This window comes from Actinia tenebrosa, unplaced genomic scaffold, assembly GCF_029948245.1.
Source record: "Actinia tenebrosa isolate PJP-AT-01 unplaced genomic scaffold, QUT_ActTen_1.0 PGA_scaffold9__36_contigs__length_13948895, whole genome shotgun sequence".
NCBI lineage: Eukaryota > Metazoa > Cnidaria > Anthozoa > Actiniaria > Actiniidae > Actinia > Actinia tenebrosa.
Window position 1 is genome coordinate 12772888 of NW_028292586.1, and position 20301 is coordinate 12793188.

The 20301-nt window shown below is 35.8% G+C and overlaps 2 protein-coding genes across 2 annotated transcripts; one reads left to right on the top strand and one right to left on the bottom strand.

The window, feature by feature from the left end:
* Window positions 1-561: 561 nt before the first annotated feature.
* Window positions 562-8471, bottom strand: LOC116297724 (BRO1 domain-containing protein BROX). Its single transcript, XM_031706005.2, has 15 exons — window positions 8220-8471; window positions 7439-7553; window positions 6990-7012; window positions 6709-6823; window positions 6256-6303; window positions 6046-6136; window positions 5519-5565; window positions 4609-4716; window positions 4143-4191; window positions 3929-3992; window positions 3368-3437; window positions 3223-3284; window positions 2919-2997; window positions 2345-2424; window positions 562-1739 (listed from the first exon to the last, which is right to left on the bottom strand). Exons 1-15 carry the CDS (start codon window positions 8327-8329, stop codon window positions 1667-1669), a joined length of 1134 nt encoding a protein of 377 aa, XP_031561865.2. The 5' UTR covers window positions 8330-8471; the 3' UTR covers window positions 562-1666.
* A 1938-nt stretch (window positions 8472-10409) lies between these two features.
* On the top strand, window positions 10410-17820 carry LOC116297725 (uncharacterized). The gene is made up of 3 exons (XM_031706006.2): window positions 10410-11313; window positions 14746-14928; window positions 15826-17820. The coding sequence occupies exons 1-3, from the start codon at window positions 10746-10748 to the stop codon at window positions 16020-16022; spliced, it is 948 nt and encodes a 315-aa protein (XP_031561866.1). The 5' UTR covers window positions 10410-10745; the 3' UTR covers window positions 16023-17820.
* Window positions 17821-20301: the final 2481 nt, after the last annotated feature.

Consider the following 20301-nt stretch of genomic DNA (forward strand, 5'->3'; position numbering starts at 1 on the left):
TTTATTATTTTATTTTATAAGCTTCGCCACAAGGGCAGGGAAACCCTACAGAGCATAGCTCCACTACGGGGACCCCACTTTTTATATTCATTAGGGCACTGGGATCTGTTGATCTATGTTGAGTTTTGCATACACTGCATGGATTGTTTGGGATAAGCCGGACCGGGGGTACCTTGTGGGCCGGGTGGGCCGGGTGGTCCTGGTGGACCCTGGGGACCACGGCTGCAGTAGCACTGGCATTGCGGCTGTGTCTGATATATATAAAAAAGCAACGAATCGCGAAGTTGTGACAAAAGGTTTTTCCATACATATGTATTAATGTCATACCTTATGTTCAATTGATCGTTTCATCCTAAAATTTGTCACAGGTTTGAAGTAAATTTTGTTTCGACGTATACGCTTGTACCCCCTCTCTGAACGTTTGGACCCCCTGATAAAATTGCTGGATCCACCCTTGCAAGGTTTATTGATATATAAATATATATGATAAATAGATTCCTTTTTTTATAGATGGATGGACGTCTCATCAGTAAAAGTGCGTAAATATAAAATTACACAAAATTAAATACGATAAGTGATTTAAAAAATTTGAATAACTGCTTTACATGAATGCCGTGTGAAACACAAATTCTTGGCTTTTATTCAAATTTGGTCATATTTCGATACAATGTATAGCGTATCAGTTTCGTGTTGTCTAATGAATAATGGATAAAGTTACCAAAAATGAAATCAGTAAAATAGTTTTTTTCTTTTAATTCGGGATTTCTGTGTGATAATGTAAGCTGTCTCCCGCCAGCTCACAGTCAGCTGGTTTTAAACAACCGTGACCGCGCAGGCAACCTGGAATAATGTCTATTTATCTATTTTATTTATTTTGCAATATACAGAGTTTTTGCATATGGCATACATATATATATATATACGGTATGTATAAATTGTAGTAACAACAATTGACCTAAATATTGTAATTACAACTGTAATCTCGACTTTCACATCCCCATAATGCTTTGCGTCTTTGGGGGGTAACCAGAGGGTAAAAACCCACTTATTTTGCTGAAGGCTGATCAGACAATGTTGAAAATACCTTGTTTGGTATCCAAAGATAAAATGAAGAAGTAAAAAAACAGAAAAAGATAGAAGCTTGAAGACGTTTAAGGTAAAAAGTCAATACATTTTCTGTAAGACCAAAACTCTTGATGATCTGTGCACGCAAAAATAACTTGGAATATACTGATAATCAGTATTGTACAGATAAAAGCAGGTATAGTATAAATTCAATTAAGAAACCTTTCAATTTGGGACAGCTTACGTCAACCCATCCGGCACCCATCACATGACTTTTTCCAAAGATTTTATTAGAGTGCAAGAGCAGGGCCATACAGGTCTATGATGTTCAATTCTTAAGATGAAAATGATTTTAAAGTGAGGCAATGAGAGCCCCCAGATGCACCCCCCCACACACACACCTAATTAACAAACTTGCATGTGCATGAGAATACATCTTAGTTACCACAAAATGTAATAAATAAAAAAGTAGGGCAAATAATATAATCAGACATTGTTCATTGGAATGACTGCAGTATTGATTACAGTAATTCAAAATAAAAATGGTTCCTAAAGTCCTAGTATACTTTATACCTGGATCTGTTGTCAGTTTAAGTACCTATTAGTTAGGATTTTCTTCAGTTGTTGTTCCTTCATCTGTCGAGGTGTCTTTCACTTCTTCTTCACTTGAATTGCTGTGGAAAATGAGATTAAAATAATTCTAAAAATCTAAAAAAAAATTGTAGTTCAGGTTATTTTTTATAGTTTGAAGATCGAAAAAATCTTTTTATTCATACAAGGTAGGCAGTAAAGTCATAAGCTTGTGAGCAGTGTATCCTCCATACACACTCCTTACTACTTTAACAATTATTCGCCAAAGGTGAAGTGAACATCAGGGAATATTTAGCAACATGGGAGTCTTCTCTTCTTTCACCATCGTGGTGTCTACAGGGCCCAAACCAGTGACCCAACCCATTGCACTCACAGTGTTGAAAGACAATCCATAAAAAACATTTTATAGCTCAGAATATTTCTTTATATTTTTCATGAAAAAATGAGATAGAGATATTTGTAAATCTGCATAAAATTTTAGAAATTATTATTTTTTGTTTTTGATCTGGTAAACAAAATTACTATTTGTAATAATTATTATCTATTGTAGATATTTGTAAATCTGCATAAAGTTTTGGAAATTTTTTTTTGTTTTTTGTTTTTTTTGGTTTTGTTCTGGAAAACAAAATTAACGATTGTTTTAGTAAAATATGGTATTGCTTGATATAATAGTATTACTTTTACTTACAGAGTAAGGTCTTGAGGTTCTGGTATATGGAATGGTGTACCTTGAACCAAACACTTAGGGTCACTTAATGAAGGACAGTCCTGGGGGAGAAAATAAAAAAAATAAAAAGTATAAGTTACTGTGTTCATAATGAAAGTATATGAATAAAGTATGTTGTAAAATGGATAAAAAAATGGATGGATGGATGGATGGATGTAGATATATAGCCACAAAATTGGATAAGCGGATTGATGAAGGGGTGGGTGGATGGATGGATGGGTATATGGATGGATGGATGGGTGGGTGGGTGGGTGGATGGATGGGTGGATGGATGGACGGAGGGATGGATGGATGGATGGGTGGGTGGGTGGGTGGGTGGATGGTTAGATGGATGGATGGGTGGGTGGATGGATGGATGGATGGATGGATGGATGGATGGATGGATGGATGGATGGATGGATGGATGGATGGATGGATGGATGGATGGATGGATGGATGGATGGATGGATGGATGGATGGGTGGGTGGATGGATGGGTGGATAGAGGCATGGTAGAGAGGAAGGCAGGAGTAAAGCATTCTTCATCTCCCTCTTACCTCAGGGATTTTTTGATGGAATATCATACTGTTTTCCCTGTCACACTTTGCCTTTTTCTCTGTTACAAGTTTCCTTGTTCTACAAATTTTAAAATACTGAAATTAGAGACCTAAATAATGAGATATAAAAACAAGGAGTTCAACCTTAAAAGTATAACTACTGGTGCAACTATAAACATTAGTAGTTCAACATTAGGTACACCTATACCTTCTGTATCTCCCAAGGCCATTTTTAGTGCTGTAACACAACACTACCTCCCCTTGCATGACGGCATTAAAAAGTGTTGCAGAAAGATTACTATACCTTACAAAGCTTGCTGTTTCGCCTAGATGTATCTTGGTTTTGGGCTTGATTTTGTCATATTCCTACAAAAAACACACAAATGGAATGATGTTATTGTGCCAAAATTTACCCATAATAACAAGAATAACTAGAGAGCAGTACTCACTTTAGCAAGTGTTAAGGCTTGTTCAACATGTTTAGTTGCTTCATTTAAAACTGCAATTGCATCTCCACACCTGGTGAATTTAACAGCAGGTATCATTGTAGCAGCAATATAATGCTCACTGTATAATCTCTACAATTGTTCACTGATCATCTCACTCATAAACATTGTTCTTCCTTGACTTCCTCTATTTCTCTCTTTTCTCCTTTCTTTCTTCATTTTGTCTATCTATACCTACCCTTTCTTTCTTTCCTTCTTCTCTATTTCCTGTACATATTTCATTCCTTCCTTCTTTCAATCCAACTATTCCTTCTTTTACCTACCCTTCTTCCATCATTTCATTTCATCCATCCATCCCTCCCTCCCTTCTTCCCTCCCTCCCTCCCTCCCTCCTATTCATTGCCCATCCTTTTCATCCATCCATCCATCCATCCATCCACCCAACAATATATATCTCTTTCTCCCTTCCTTCCTCTCTCTTTCTTCCATCCATACCGATACTTCCCCCATCAATCCATCCCCTAATTTTCACTCAATTAAAATCATTTTCAGAAAATTATCTACCTTTCTTCTGTCTCTAAGAGATGGATGCCTTGAAAACACCTTGAAAGTGCTAGATATGTTTCAGCTGTCCCAAAAAAATAAACAAGACAACAGGAGATTCATTTTTAAGGAAAATATTTACAGAACTGTTTCCTATTTTGGACCTAGAACTCATTTTCAAACAAAATCACACTAAAAAGCAAACATGAATATTGTAAAGCACAATCTTACTAACATTGGAATTTCAGGTACGTGGCCCATTTGTGTTCTAAGTGATGCTCCTCCTGTTAAAAGAAAAGCAGTTTTAAGACAATAAAACATAAAACACCAAAACATAACTTTTCCTTGTTCTTAAATCAGTGGCATTAAGCAAGAGTCCTATAGTTGTGAGAGAGTTGAGGAGCGTTTTAGCATAAATGCTTCCATCAAACTCTGTTAATTTGAGCAATAAAATAAACAATACACAAATCCCGAAGAAACCTTTCAAAGCACAGGAGAGAACCAACAAACAACAATCCCAAAGATCAAACCCAGGTCACATCTACGCCAATCACGCTAAAGGCGGGGCATGACCCAATCAGCCCCCTAAATCCACCCATGAAATGGAATGAATGAAATATCCCTCCCCCTTATATGCCATTGCCTTCACTTGAGCAGTTATTGTACTTCATAATTAAATGCTGACAGTGATTGACACCTACATCAGGTTGTTTTGCTGCAGATGAATATTTCTCAGCCACATCGGCACAAAGTTGACTGACAAGAGATGCCTTATGTCCCTTTTTGATGGCTCTGTCAATTGTGACACACTAGACATGATGGTAATACACTGAATTAGTGAACCTTTACTTCATTCAAAAAAGAGTGATGTGAAGGATTGTTGTGCATTCTAGTGTGGGTAGGGTATGAGGAAGGTACAATAATATTGTGTAGTTCCGTAAATTATCTAAGCTCCAAAGTTGAATCCAGAAAAAATTATCAAGCCTAATATTATTTACTAAATAATTATAAAGGCATAAAATCATGGAAATTGTGAACTGGAATGGGAACTTGGACTGGACACTGGTAAGCTGCTTGGATGTTGGAATGTTAAAAATCAGTTAATCAATTCAATTTCTTTGCTAAAATATGTTTCAATAGCTAGTTAACATATATCCATTAAAATTTAGCAAAGAAAAGCAGTTTTTAAAGTGTTTCGATCCGGAGATCCACTAAACCGAAGTCCAATCCATGGCCCATTCCAGGACATGATTCCGGATTTTCCAACTTAAAAATTCCTTAAAAATAGAATTTTAGTAAAAATAAAGATAAATCAGCAAATTAGCTAAAGTTTGTCAAGGTGAATATTACAATTTCACTGCATTAAATACAAAAAAGGATTGAAATTTCAAAGGGGTGGGGAGGGTCTGATGAGGGTATATTAGAGTTCCACAGAACATTCACACCACCCCCATGAAGGGGGAATGGAATTTCCAAGGAGGGAGAAGGGTATATGTTATATTCCCAAAAAATATTCATACCTATCCCATGCACTGGGAGATTGGAATTTTCAATAGATGGGTAAGGTCTTAGAAAGGTAACAGTTTGTAGTTAATAACTCAAACATAATACCTGTCCTTCAGCAAGAGATTGTAAATGGAGGGCTCTAATTGATGATGCTACAATATAAAAAATTAATAGAATTTATTTACTGTAGGAACTACTGTATCCATACCTCTCCCTTATAGAGCAGATCAGACTCTAGGGGTGTGGAGGCAAATGTACTATATATTGTGTACAGTACATGTAGCTCCAATAAAATATCTATACCCCATAATGGAAGGGGGTTGGAGTTCCCAAGAGGTTGGTAGGTATCAGGAGAGTATACTGAGTTATGTGTATGATAGTATATATGAAGTATATATTTGTACTGCGGTTGTAATGTATCAAATTAAACTGACCCTCGCAGTGTATATGAAGCAACTTACTGTATGCAGCTGCAAATTGAAAGTCTCAGAAAAAATTCTGAGTCTTAAACAGGATTTGAACCTCTGCCCTGGCTATTCGTGTGCCATGCTCTAACAACGGAGCTACCAAGTCTCATACTGAGTAATATACCACAATGTAAAGTACACATATTTGTTTGACATGCGTCTTACCATCAATATCTTTGTTGCCATGAGATACATGACCCAGAGATTTCAGGCATTCAAATATTCCTGCAGCAGTCTTTAAAGACTGCAATGACTCCTGTGCATCAAAACAGAGAATATATCTTTTTAATTATATGATACATAGGTCTCAAAAGGCAAAACTCAGCAGACACTCTCAGCACACTTGACTCGTTGTCTTTTGCTCATGGGTTTCACCTTCATTTTATCTTCATTTTCTTCATCTTCCTTCATGCTCAAGTTCAACTGAAAGATAATCATAAAAAATTAAAATATAATTGTAAGTAATAATGGGGATTAATAAATGGGGATTAAATGGAAATAGTTCTTTGCGATTTACAATGATGAATTGATGGTTGATGATGATAATGTAGCTATTGTGATGGTGATAATAAATATTATGGTGATAATGACGTGATATTGATGATGATAATTGATGATGGTGATTGTGATGGTATTGATCATGATCGTGATGATGATGGTGATAATGTGGTGATAATGATGATGGTGATGATTATGGTAATGATGGTGATAGTGATGATGATAATGGTGATGTCGATGATGATGCTGATGATGATGATTAGTGATTGCTGATGACAATGACAATGAAGCATGACAAAGATACTAAAAGTGCAAAAAAAGAATTCCCACCTGATTAGCATGATCCATGTGCCATAATCCCACAGCAACAAGCAGAGATGCAACATCAAATTCAACATCATCTGATGTTACTTTATCCTCATGCAGAAAGTTAGTCCACTTGAATCTGTGAAGAAACAACACACAGGAGTTTCATTGAGGGTCAGGGATCGAAGAATGCTCCAATAAATTAGCCAAATTCTTGGCTTAAACTACCACTATAGCTTAGTAATTAATAATGAATCTTTTCCTTCATCATCACTATCATCATCATCATCATTTATGGTCCATACCTGAGTCTTGAGCTGCTACGAGCCTAAAATTTAAAAACATTTAACATTTTAGGGCATTAGATTTTTATCCTCTTATTGTGTAGTCAACTACACCTTCTACAAAGGTGATCAATCATGATGTAGAGTGAAAACTGTAGCCAATCAGAAGAGAGGAGAAACCGTAGCAAACTCACAAGATCTTGGCTTTGTTGCTTGATTCTGATTGGCTAATGTTACATGGCTTTGTTTTTATTCTGCATCATGATTGGTTAAAATTTGGTGTAGCCTGCGTAGTGGCCCAAATTGGGGAGGGGGTGGGGGCCTGTGGAGGAGGGGCAAGCAGACCCCCACCCTTTCGCCCCTTCCCCCCCCCCCCCCCACAATTTGGGCAGCTAAGCAGGCTAAGTTTGGTCAAACTGTTTGAGTGCACAGCTATAGCAACACAATTAAAAAAAAATAGAATACAGTACCTTCTTCTTGATGCTCTGAAGGGTATCCCGTACTGTCAGATACTCCACTAAATAGTTCATGACTGTTTCCGACAAATCATCTGTGTGATTCAGAGCTTCTTCTACTCCTTGTCGTCTGGATGCAATGAAGAATACAAATTTAAAACACAACTTGACTGTATAATGTATAGTATGAGTGGAAAACGTATAGCAGTACGACATGCCGTAGAGCAGTTTTCAGATGAGTGGGAAGGTCCAGTCACCCTGGGATGCAGAGATATTCTCACTGACCAGCATTTGCTGTTTTGACAGGAGGTCTCTTAAGGTCATTAAAAACTACAATGAGTAGTTACGGCTATGTTAAGACACTGTATGTCTACTGCATGGCTACGAATTTGCTGTTTTGTTTCCCATTCATACAAAAACTTCTTTTTTGACAAGAAAACTTATCCTAAAAAGCTGGATTGTACAGGTGCAAATTGTAAGAAAATCAAATGAAATTCCAGCAAGTGAAGTTCATGTAAGCTATACTAAGTTATAAAACTTAAAGCAACAAGTAAACTGTTCAATTCAAAATTCTTCTTTATATCTTATTTTTTTCCCACGCTAAAAAAAACAAAGGAAAAATAAACTTTGAAGTAAAATCTTAAAAGAAAAATTCAAGACGGCTTTCAGCTTCATTTAGCTCAAAATCTTTATAAAATTTTACGTAAACAAAAAAGCTAAAAGGTAGAAAATTATAGTTTACGTAATAAGAGAGCATCATAAGGAGTTTTTGAGGATATTTTTTGGGAATATTTACCTTCTAGTGACTTCATGTGCTGCACTTCGTATCTCAGCTGGAATTCCGTCAAAAGCTTTGCCAAAGTTGAGGTGCTCAGTTTGTTTCTTTATTCTGGCCGGATGAGCCATTTTGAGTTCATAAAAATACCTTGAAGTCCGCAAGGAAGCGTTAAATTATTCCATTCAAGGAGGAAATTAACTTTTGACGAGTATAAATAACTTTTAAAACGTTTGCAGCAGAGAACTTTTTGTTTTGTCAAGAAAAACACAACAAAACCTGCGCGCGCAAGTGTAACACAGGTATCCCAATTATGGGGGAAACTTATGGTGACAGAAGTAGGATTACAGTTACGAATCTTCATGAGAAATTTATATGTTTAACATTTTATTTATTCATTATTAAAATAAGGGACTTAAATAATGAGTTAGGCAAAGGCATAACGTTTTAGGTAAGTCTGGCAACAAATTATTTAAAATGTCCACATTTCAAAGTTTATATTTCTAAGAGTTTTCAACGCGATAATTTATCTATTTGATTTTAAATCAATTTTTTAAACATTAGCGCTGTTACACACAGCACTTTGGAACACACAAAGTCAGGCAATGTCTTGAAGTTGTTGAAGAAAGCAGAACTGTATTTTATTTTTCACAACGTGTTGCGACAACGCTGCAAAGCGCGCGTGACAGCCCCATTCTCGTGCGTGCGCGTAGTTTGCATCGAAAGGCAGGGTATAAGGAACATTACCAGTGTGGGATTGGGTCCAGATGCTTAAAAATGGTGACAAATTTTGTTTTTGCAATCAACTTACGTTGTCATTCAATGTGGGACCTCCTATAATCACAAAGAACTCAAACAATAATCTTAAAATCACTGTAAATTAATAATGATATCAAACAGGAATTACTCTTTAACACAAATATAAAAATTAGACAATTTAACTACAGAGTTAATTCGAGAATAACTTTTAAAAATCATATTTTTGGCGAGAAAAATACCTAGCAAAAACTGGAAAGAAATCGTGTCTGTTATATGAGCCTGAATGCTGTCAAATAAATTTAACTTAGAATTATATTATTCATGAGAACTTTCACACATCTAATCAGTCCTTTTTCCGCTTTGTTCTATTGTCTGTCTTGCCTATGTAATGGTCTTGCCTCAATATAATTATTCAAAGTTATTCAAATTTATTTTTTCAATGATTAAGTTATCATCCAATATCATTGCCGTCTTATCAAACTTCTTATTTTCTTCTAGTGAGAGGATTTATAGAAATAATATATCTAAACTCCTTTTACATTTCATCATTTTAGCAATATAGTGCCGCGAGTAAAGAACAAATTAAAAAGATATATCTATATTGGTTATGAACTTTTAAGTCAAAGACGGCGTATAATTAGAATACTAATAGATAGATATCCAGACAGATGTGAACTGATACGAGTGTTTGAATTTAGATGCCAATTTTATAAGGCAATATTAGATTTTTATGAGCGGAAAATATGATAAAATGGACTTTGAATCTCGAGTTTAGAACGAGACTTGAGTTTCGTTAACTATAGTTTCTTATTCATCTAAAATTTGACGGATTCATTTAATCAGTGTTGAATTTGAATGAAACGCTAATGTTACGCTTTTACTTAGTTAAATAAACTTGCTTTTCAATAAATTAAAAAATTGGAAGGTTTTTTTTGCGAAAAGAAGTAAAAAGATATATGAAAAGACGAATGAAAGAGGATTTTTTTAGGGGCTAGTGAAATTTTTTAAATCATTAACAGCTACATTTGTCTCGTAAGTTTTTGCATTTCATTTCAAACGGAAGCATTTAAAAAATATTTTGAAATTCGCCCAAAAACAATGGCTCATTCAAATCCTGTACAACTTAAACATTCATGTTTCGACAATAATTACAAAATCACACACAAAAAAGGTTTTTTAATTTTCAGTTTATAAATTACATACCTTGTTTTGCGCGCCGGCATACACAGTGAGAGTTCAGCGTTTTATAAACTATTTCTATTTTTGCATCTTTTTGGATTAAACATTATTTAGTTTTTAAGATAGTCAGAGCCTTAAGGTCTGAGAGCTTCTTAGTCTTTAAATTTCAAATTAGTAACATTCACTCATGTTCATTTTTATCGGTTTCGTCCGTATAAAAGCTCGAATTGGCTTCACATTTTTTAGTTGGCAAGAAAAATGTCGTACGGATTCTATATTGTCAGGATTAAGGTATTTTATTTATTGAGATGAATAATGCATAGATTCACCCAATGTCCGGAAAAGACCAGTCAAAGAAGTATTTTTTATCGATGTATGTGACGTGGTACTTCTATCAACAATATACGAATCCATCTGCCTTCATTAGAATGCAAAGCGCATTGTTTCAAGTCAAAACACTCCCAGTCTAATCTCAATGGTTTCTCAATTCTACAACTGAAAAATATAGTCGACCCCGGGATACATTTATTCCTTCTATTAAGGAAAGACTTATATATACTGAAACACCAAAATGGACTGAGACGTGAAGAGTTTGAATGAATGTGAAATATGTTTTCATTTGGGAAGGTTAAAGAGCGCACCACCTCGGCAGAGTCAATACCACATTCAGAACTCGAAGAACGACCGGGAAAACTCAAACGCCATGGAACGCTTCAAAGCCTAGAGGTTTTTCAAGCTTGGGCCAAGGATTCTTTTCTTAGAGAAAGTACAATAGATATTCTAGTTAGTGAACATGAAATTGATTGTATCCCTGCGGTTTTGGCGTTGAAAAGGGACGACATTGCCGGCTTAGGTTTGCCCGTTGGTCAACAAAGACTCCTCGAAGGTGCGGTTGAAAAACTCAAGCAGGAATATGAGCTAGTTAGGCCACCAACTCCGGTCACTAAAATCAATCTGGACATGCCGGCTTATAGATCTATGTTAGAATTCAACGAAAAGCCAGGGACATCGTATGCTGAGCCGACAGGAGGGAGTGAGAGCTCTCGCTCTTTTTCAAGTCATGGCGGTGACAGCTCGCGCGAAGTTTCGCGGGCTTTTTTGACTTCGCCCGAAAGAGAAGAACTCCTAAGGCCTGACCAACAGCAATCTAGAAAAACAACTGGATACCGCAATGAAGGTGAGTCTACAACACGTATTATATTTTAATAGATTTATATGAATAAGTATTTGTCTTTTTGTATTTTTTGTCTAATTGTGGTAAAGCTTTGAATTGGTTGATCTTTCAAAAATATCTATGATGACCGCATTATTTGTGAATGAATGTTTTACTGAAGATTTATAGCGTTTACGAACCGCGAAAAACCATACTTTGATCATTCTTGGTTTAGCTTTTGTCTGAGTAATTGATTGAAATGTTCTTTGAAGTTACATTAAAAGCGATTTCGAAGGTAGTTAATTTATTTTATAGACTGTATTGCATATATAAATGACAGGTCTGGGAGACGGTTTGTGTATTCATACTGATATATCGCGCATGCATCTGTTTACTGAAAGTTTGCGACACAATATCAAGGAAAACACGAAGTTTAACGGACAATCACGTTTAGGTTCACGAAAAAAATCTTGAAAATTCTTGGGGGAAAATATTTTGGACACAAATTACTTTTTTATATTCGCGCTGAAGCGCAAGTTCTTAACGCGCGCGCTTGTAAATCACAGTAACCCCCACACATAACGATTATTTGTAAACCATATACGCGCACAATAACTTGCGCAAGCTACGTACATTCCCACACACAACCCACGTAGAGTATTTCACAATTTCTATAATGAGTTATATTCATAATCGGACGTATAAGAGACATGTACATATACGATTATTTGGAGAAATTTTTAAAACATTCATGGCCAGTAAAGCCCTCACTACATTTTCTATCCGTCCGTCGCAAATATTTAACCAAAATATCGCGGTCTTAATCAAGTCATTGATAAAATAATAGACACATTGGTTTTTGTCCGAATTTTTGGCTGGTAAATATCGGCTAATTTTAGTCAGCATTAATTTCCCAAAGGAAGGACCTCTCTAGGATTTGAAGCTCAAAATGTCAAGTGTTTGTAGTTTGTACTTATCCTTGTCCGTCTCGAATCCAGAATTTATTTTGCATTGAGGGGAAATAAGGCTTTATGACAGCGCAGAACGGGTAGATCGATAATAGGATTATATATAGGGAGAAATGCAAATTTAGCGCTGGTGGAAAAGTGGGAAAATAATCTGCATTGGGTGCATGCATATAACTACTGCGCACTATTGAAATATCTGGATACACTCTATATCTTTTACATAAGAATACGATGTTTCCATTTTTTCAGTGTTTTCAATAAATAATTTGTTCAACAATTGAGGTTCTTTTTTTTTTTTTTTTTTTTTCCTTAATTCAAGAATTTTGTCTTGCATTTTCTTGTAACTCTGAATGCCAAATAAAACCCTTGAGAATAATATAGGATCGCCGGGCGGTTTTGTAGGATATCTAGCATGCGATCTCGGTAACTCACCTTCTATGTTTGGATATACTTAAATGAGAAAATGATCCGGTTGATTTTCAAACCGACTTGTGATATCAACTTCTTTAAAATCTTCAGTTAATAACAGTGGACACTCAAGTGAACGAGCGAATATGACTTCTTAGTAAAAAATACACAGGTGATTGTTGAAAATCGCGCGCTGATTGGTCAAGAAACTCACACTATTACACGATAATCACTTCCAGCGATAATCCGAAATGGCGGCCAGCCGCTTTGTTGCTGTTACCGGAAAAAAATGTCTTTTATCTTCTTTTTCCTTTTCTTTTTTTTTGTTTTTTGTTTTTTGTTTTTTGTTTTTTTTGTTTGTTATTGTTGAAAGAATCAACTGTGTATTTATACTAAAACAATTATTTGCCTCAGCCTCAGTGAATATCGGGGAATATTTAACGAGACGCGAGTTGAATGATTGTTAAATAAAAGCCTTTATTTTTATTTTAGGAGATTAAATGATAGACTGATTGTTTGTTCTTGATTCTTATTTGTTTTTTGGTTCGTTCGTTCGTTTGTTTGTTTATTTAATTGCTCATTCACAAATCATTACAATCCTTTGCTAGTGTTTTTACATATGCTCTTCTGTTAGACGATTTGTTCGTTTTCCTTCGTTAGGTTCATTTTTTTCTTGTTGTTTTGTTTATATATATATTTTCGTTTATTTGTTTATCTGCCGGTCGGCTTAATTGCGGTAGTCCATTTCATTTACTCGTACTGCAGCTTCTCTAAGACTTATACACATACTGACTTTGTTTTAGAAGCTTTGCCTTCAATCTGCTTCAGATCCTAAAGACAAAAGATCGTACAATAGATCCTTATCAACCACTTAGAATTAATGCCAGCTTTGCGCGAATATCCTTTTCAAAACAACCAACTTTTTTCTTAACAAGGTATGAGTATATTGTCTATTTGGCTTGAGTTTAAACGACTAGACTATTGCGGTATTTGAATCAATGTTGCCAGCAATGCTCAATGATATTTCATTGAGTAATTTTAAATAGTTTTAATCAAACTCTAAGAAATCTCAACCAATGACTTCTTATTTTGATATGACTCTGGTTTCCCATCCGCAATTGTGGCGGCGTCTCAACCACTTTGTGCAGTCGTATAAATTTTTTATCGTTTCTCCGGTAACATATGCTACTCCCAACTACAAACAAAAAGACCAGTCCAAGCAAAAATTTGAATCACGTTGGGTTTTTGATCGCTTTACGCTTGGAAGTAATGGCGGAATCTTCAGAAAACCAAAAAAGTAGGTATTCCTGATAATGATACAGGAATTGTGTTTTATCTCCGCTGCTTCTCCGCTAATATTGCCTTGCACTTAAGTTGCTATCGGAAACCAATTATGTTCGTGTAATGCTGGCGATACAAAACTCATACATAGATACTAAACAAAATCATAGTTAGTAGAGGACAAAATAGAGAATTTTTACGAGTGTCATGTCTGCGACATTTCCAATCATTTTCTCATTAGACTAAATCTGCGGCTGTACATAGCTTAAGATTTATTCTTGGTTTGCAATCAATCCCAAGAGAGCACAATAACAAAAGGGATGTCCGCCATGTTGGAAGATATAACAAAAGAATTCATTGAAAAATCTTTTGTCAAATTCTTCCAACATGGCGGCTATGACGTCTATTGCAAGCGAAAAATTCTTTTCTTTCGGGTTAGAATACATTAAGAACTAGTAATTTTCTTAGTTGTAAAACGTAATTTTATTGTCCATAAAAAAAGATAGCCATACAGGATTTTAAATCATTAACACACAGGCAACCCATCAAGAAATTTTGACTTTCTATATTTTTATTTACGTCTTAGATATTTCGGGTTTACATCTCTGTATTTCTCTATTGTGTTATTCTCTTGCTGTTTTCTGTAAATTCCGTTTTCAATAGTCCTCAATAAAGAGCCACTCGATAAGACTGAGCCCACGGTCTGCGGTCAAACAACACTTGGCCGGTGCAGAGCATCAGTATAAACATCTTTGTGTGAATCTTGATTCACTTCATTATATCCTTTTTTCCCCTTCAGGTAGAAGTTACAGCTCCCCCATTGGATCCCCCTCTAAGCACCCGCTTGTCGGAGAAGAAGCTGGTGCCGAGGACAAAGACAGCGAATATTCTTGTCAGCGGTTTATCTTTTCTATAATTTTTATGCCCATATTTTTGATTATCTGTCTGCTTGGAATGATTCTATGGTTGCTCATGATACCCTGTAAGTACCAAGGACTTGGAAAATAAGTATGTTATATTTGCTGAATATGAGTTATGATTTTTCACGAAGGCCAGTTTGCCGTTCCGAGGTTAAGAAAAGACTGGGTCGAGTTGGGATTGCAGTGCATTGTGGGAATACTGTCTTAGAGGACATATTTCTAATATGGCGTCTTTAGTTAGTTTTGTCCCCTGAAAGAGTTACAAAATGCACTGCAAATTCAAAGCAAACTATTCTTTTACCCAGCCTCGAGATAGTTAAAACAATATCACTTTTATTTATTTATTTTTTTTTTTATTCATTTATTTATTTATTTTTAATTAATTAATTAATTTGTTTTATTTTTTTCCTAAGCGCGCGCGAATTTGTTTAATCAAGAGAAAATGAACTAAGAGAAGGAATCCCGTGCCCCATCATGTGCACACTTTGATGCTATTTTTAGAATCATTGATTCTATCTTTAACTCATTACCATGCCCGTGCGATAATCATGCTTCCTTTAATGCCTCGTTTTAGGACACGAAAAGCCCCATATTTTTTTACGTCCACGACAAAAACACAGGCTTTTGTTTACTGCAAGACTGGAAGCCGCCTACCCTAAAAAAATCAACCAATCAAGTTCTTCGCTCAAAATATGTCCAAGCTAAAAATAGCATCAAACTGTGCACATGATGAATACAAGGCTTTATAGGGGGGATTCCTTCTCTTAGTTCATATTCTCTTGGTTTAATTTAATGCGCGCGCACATATGCCATGGTTTGATCGCGTTTTTCTTTGCCAATTGTAACGTTTTTCATTTCCCTGAGGATGGCCGAGTAGGCCAAAAGCTCGGATCATATTTATTAAATCTATGGTTGATAAGACAAATTATTATGAATATCACTGTTTTACTTTCCACTAGTTCTTCTATGCTGTCCACGTGACGGTTGCTATGCCAACGTAGTAACAGATATCTACGAGCATACAGTCATGGCACCTTGGCGCGCATGTCGGTGGGCCACGACGAAACGCTCGATAAACAAAGCCTTACAGAACAATACGACCAAGAAGTATGGCGGAACTGAGGACCCAGAAAGCGGAACAAAACCCACCAAATAGGACATACTTCATTTAGATTATTTTTTTGTTCAAAGTAAATTTCGTATAACTTTACGTGTCACGGTCACGGTAAGTATCGGGATGGGCACTCGTTGTCTGGACAACGGCTTCTAAAAAAATATCCATGAAGAATGTTGACCTTTGGCTCAGGTCAAACGTCGAACTTTACATGAGCCGAACCTAAGTGAAACAATGGATAACAAGGCGGTCCTCTTTGATGTCATTAGGTTCGGCTCATGTGAATTTCCTTAAAAACCTTAGTCTAAGAGTGAGATATTGGTTTAAGTTTAATATTACAATTTATAAGTTATTAGTTAACGTTGACGAAGAGAAATGATCACTTGTTCATTGTCCGCCATTTTAAATGGCCATTGAAATCAATTTCAATCTTGTATAATATATTCATGGGGGCAATTAGGATCAAGATGTTGCTGTTTCAGGTTTTAGATTGCTGTTCAATATGGCGGCATATGATCACGTGGTCTGCAACAAGTATATATATTTGTCTATTTTGTGCTTTTAAAATTAGCAAGTCATTAAAGTTGAAAACGAGAAACGATCTGGAAAATCGAAGAATTACGCAAAACGAAAACATGAAATCGACATACAATATTCTTTATAAAAAACAAATAGATATTTAAGGGAATCATACAAAACTTGGTTACTATAGCAACAAGGACACTGCTGACGTAATTACAGCGGGTTTTCAGTTTACCATGGAAACGATTAAGCAGTCGTTTAATTGGTGTGGGCTACTGAGACTGCATGCATAGATATAAAATACTAGTATATATACTGAAATCCTTTTCAATAATTTCAATAAAAGTTGTCATCATTAAAGGGTCACTTGGACGAAAATAGATGAAAATTGAAAGTGACTTGAAACTTGGTTAAACTTATCTATATGGCCCCAATAGTAGCCAAGCAACATATTTTCTTCACAGTAAAAAGTGGGGGATAAAAATAAACAATTTTATTCAGCATATAAGTTGTGAGTAAATGACGTCATTTACTCAACCCTATTGTTCTTTTTGCTTTTGAGCCAAAATTTCTCAATAGCAAGTGGCTCCCAAGCTAAAATGTTCACTAATCATGTTTATCATAGTCATATTGAGTCATATCATCCCCAAATACTTTAATTATTTGGACTTTCAAAAATTGGGGTGTTTTCATCCAAGTGCCCCTTTAAAGGCGATAGACGATAGGTCATTCAGACATGGAATTGGACTTATAATGTTAGAGTTTTATTAACTACAAGTAGAATTTTTTCCGGCCGCCATACACGAGGATGCAACAAAACACAGTAGACTCTATTAATCGAACACCAACTATCAAGCGGCCAATCTCTGTCAAGCGGCCGACCACTGGTCATATTAATACCACTGTGTTACTTGATTACAGACTCATTTACTCAGGTTTAGCCTTATTTCAGCTTCAGGATATTCACGAATACCAACGATAAAGTAAAGAATGCTTAGCGTCAACAATACAATTTTTTTTTTCACAGACCTTCACTGGAACAAATGAATATTCTCTACAAAAAATCGAGGTCAACCCTGTGCAACGTCTAACTCAAAAATGTTGGTCGATTGATAGATATGTATATGACAAAATTATTGTAGCCTCGTTGATGGAAGGTGCACTTCATAAAATTTACCTACAATTAGTAAATGCCAAGTTAGATTATTTTTCTGCCATATTTCAATTTCTAATCTTTTTAAATTGTTCTGGTACGTATTGTACGGTTAAGACTGGGCTCTAAAATATGTGGTGACAATAAAATGGTGCAGGTTCGATATTTCGTGCTGGATATTGATTTTGTTATTTCAATTTCCGACTATTCCCCAACCACAACGAATCCCATTTTCAAAGTGATCATGGTGTATATATATATATATATAAAAGAAATAAACGTACCTTTGAGGACAAATGGTAAAGTTTAGGTCACCCATCCAGGTACTAACCTACCTCAACCGGCTTGACTCCTCTTGAGCCCAAGTTTTTTCCACTCGGCCACGATTCCATGGAATTAGCATAACAATAGCTGAGAAAACAATGCACCGAATAGACTAGACTTTTTGACATCAATTTTTCTCAGATTCCGTGCGTTGCAGAGTGCAAGGGACAAGCTGTTTATGGTCTGGGGGCCGGCTGGTCTCTCCCCTGATGCTCCGGCTAGAACATTTTCTTGCGTAATTCGTACACCCAAGGGCAGAAGGATTTAATCGCCGTCAGGTCCGAAGTCCATACGACGCCTCAGCTCTGCGGATGTCTCGGGAGTATGGCACAGTGGAATCTTTTTTTTTTTTTTTTTTCCTTTTTTTATTCTATTATTTTATTATTTATTTATTTATTTATGATCATTTTTTGCTGGACGTAGGTTCGAACCCAACTTAAGCACGCCAATTTATTATTTATTTAAATCTACGTAGCACTTGATACATATTTAATTAGTATATGTAATAGGACTCCACGCTGTCCAAGAAATAATTGGACGACGAAAATTCCGAGGACTTCCAAAGTTGGATGAGGCCGTAGGCCGAGTCCAACTTGGCAGTCAGAGGATTTTTCGAGTCTAATAATTTCTTGATTGCATGTCGTCTCAGCATGTCGTCTCAGCGCGCGATTGGCTATTAGCATTTGATTGATGGCGAACATAAGCACTTTCTTGGTATCCACTTCTGTTTTCTGAATGCAGTTCTTCTCCTCTTTTATGACTTTTATGAGACAAATTATTTCCTGACGATGTGGTACAAGGATAAGGGAGATTACAAGCTATATATATCTTGCACTTTCTGCTAAAGGTGAGTGAAAAATATCATTACGAAATTTGTTTTCTTTCAAACTTGACGCAAGAAAATTTGATTCACGGTAAATTGATTGATTGGCAAAGATATTATAGAATCATTATTTTTTACTAAGCATTTGTGTTTCAAAGTAGAACGATAAGCTTTATCCCAGAAACGTTTTAATACAATCATAATAACTTTAGTTTTTTAAAAAAGAAGCTTAAGCTTACTTTGGTTTTGTAAACTCGAAAACCTCAAACTTTTTGAGCGAAGCACTAGTTGGCGAAATGCTTTAGGATGTAAGAAATGAATAATAAAAAAAACCTGTAAACAGTTCAAGAAACAAAAATATCTTCAACTTCACCCTAGTTTTTTAAATAACGATAGTGGAATTTTGATGAAAAAAAAAGTTCGTAAACGCCAAGCATCCATTTTCTCGAACTTTCGAAAAACCATTTCTAGGGAGACGACTGCTAGGTAGGGAGAATCTAAAGCTAATCAGGGTTGCCTCCCTTGATGCCATTGACTTCGCGTTCGTCGTTTTACAGAAATTTTTTTTCCAACTAGCCATCAATATTTTGTGGTATAGCCGTCTCAAAATCCCAATAGTTTATAGGCTTCGGAAATAATATATTTTCTTCTTGATTCGTAAAGTTTTGGTTGCAATTTAGAGCAATACTTATATAAATATCCCTTCAAGTGATCCTTAACATTACTTAGGAGCATTCCTCGCCTTATTTTGGAGTATCCCTTCGCCTAATTTTGAAGTTCTCTTCGCCTGATTAGTGTAGGAGCATCCCCTCACCTGATTTTGGAGTATCCCTCACACGTGATTTAGGAGTACCCCCCTCTTGACTTTGGAGTATCGCTCACCTGTTTTTGGAGTCTCATTACACCTGATTTCGGGGTATCCCTAGTGTATCCCTGATTAAGACCAGGTTAGCTTGTGATCGAATGTTACATACATTTACAGCATCTTATGAGGTCCCTATTCTTCTCTATATCAAACATTTTTTCTCAGCGGTCTCGTATGATACTTGATTAGCATATTGGGCATTCTAATTCAAATCTGATGCAGACCGAAGATGATTCTTCGCGCCCCGGTTTCGTCAAACCTAAGGTTCAACAAAATTTTGAATTCAAAATACCTCTTACAGCAAGTAATAAGTATCAGGGAATAGGCAAGGTTGGTATTCACTTGTCATTGTTATTTATATATTTATTTTATTTATTTATTTAATTAATTAAAAAAAGTACTTGGTGCGCGAGGCATGTTTTAGTATTCTCTGTGAATACTACAAAGCATACTTCAAGTATGATCATGCATTTTGAATATCCTAGAACACCAAATGCACCAAGGAGATATACTATTCTTGAATACCATTGAATATTATCTCCTTGGCACAGTGTAAAGCGTCGTCGTTAACGGTTTTGTAATGTCTTTAATTGGTTTATTTAGACATATAAATATATGCTTCGTTGTTTTATTT

Coding starts and splice junctions, on each gene's coding strand:
- LOC116297724 (XM_031706005.2), bottom strand. CDS start 8,329: ATGGCTCATCCGGCCAGAATAAAGAAACAAACTGAGCACCTCAACTTT. Junction 2,425..2,918: donor TCCATCAAAAAATCCCTGAG/GTAAGAGGGAGA, acceptor TTTCTCCCCCAG/GACTGTCCTTCATTAAGTGA. Junction 1,740..2,344: donor GAACCTCAAGACCTTACTCT/GTAAGTAAAAGT, acceptor CATTTTCCACAG/CAATTCAAGTGAAGAAGAAG.
- LOC116297725 (XM_031706006.2), top strand. CDS start 10,746: ATGTTTTCATTTGGGAAGGTTAAAGAGCGCACCACCTCGGCAGAGTCA. Junction 11,314..14,745: donor AACTGGATACCGCAATGAAG/GTGAGTCTACAA, acceptor TTTCCCCTTCAG/GTAGAAGTTACAGCTCCCCC. Junction 14,929..15,825: donor ATGGTTGCTCATGATACCCT/GTAAGTACCAAG, acceptor ACTTTCCACTAG/TTCTTCTATGCTGTCCACGT.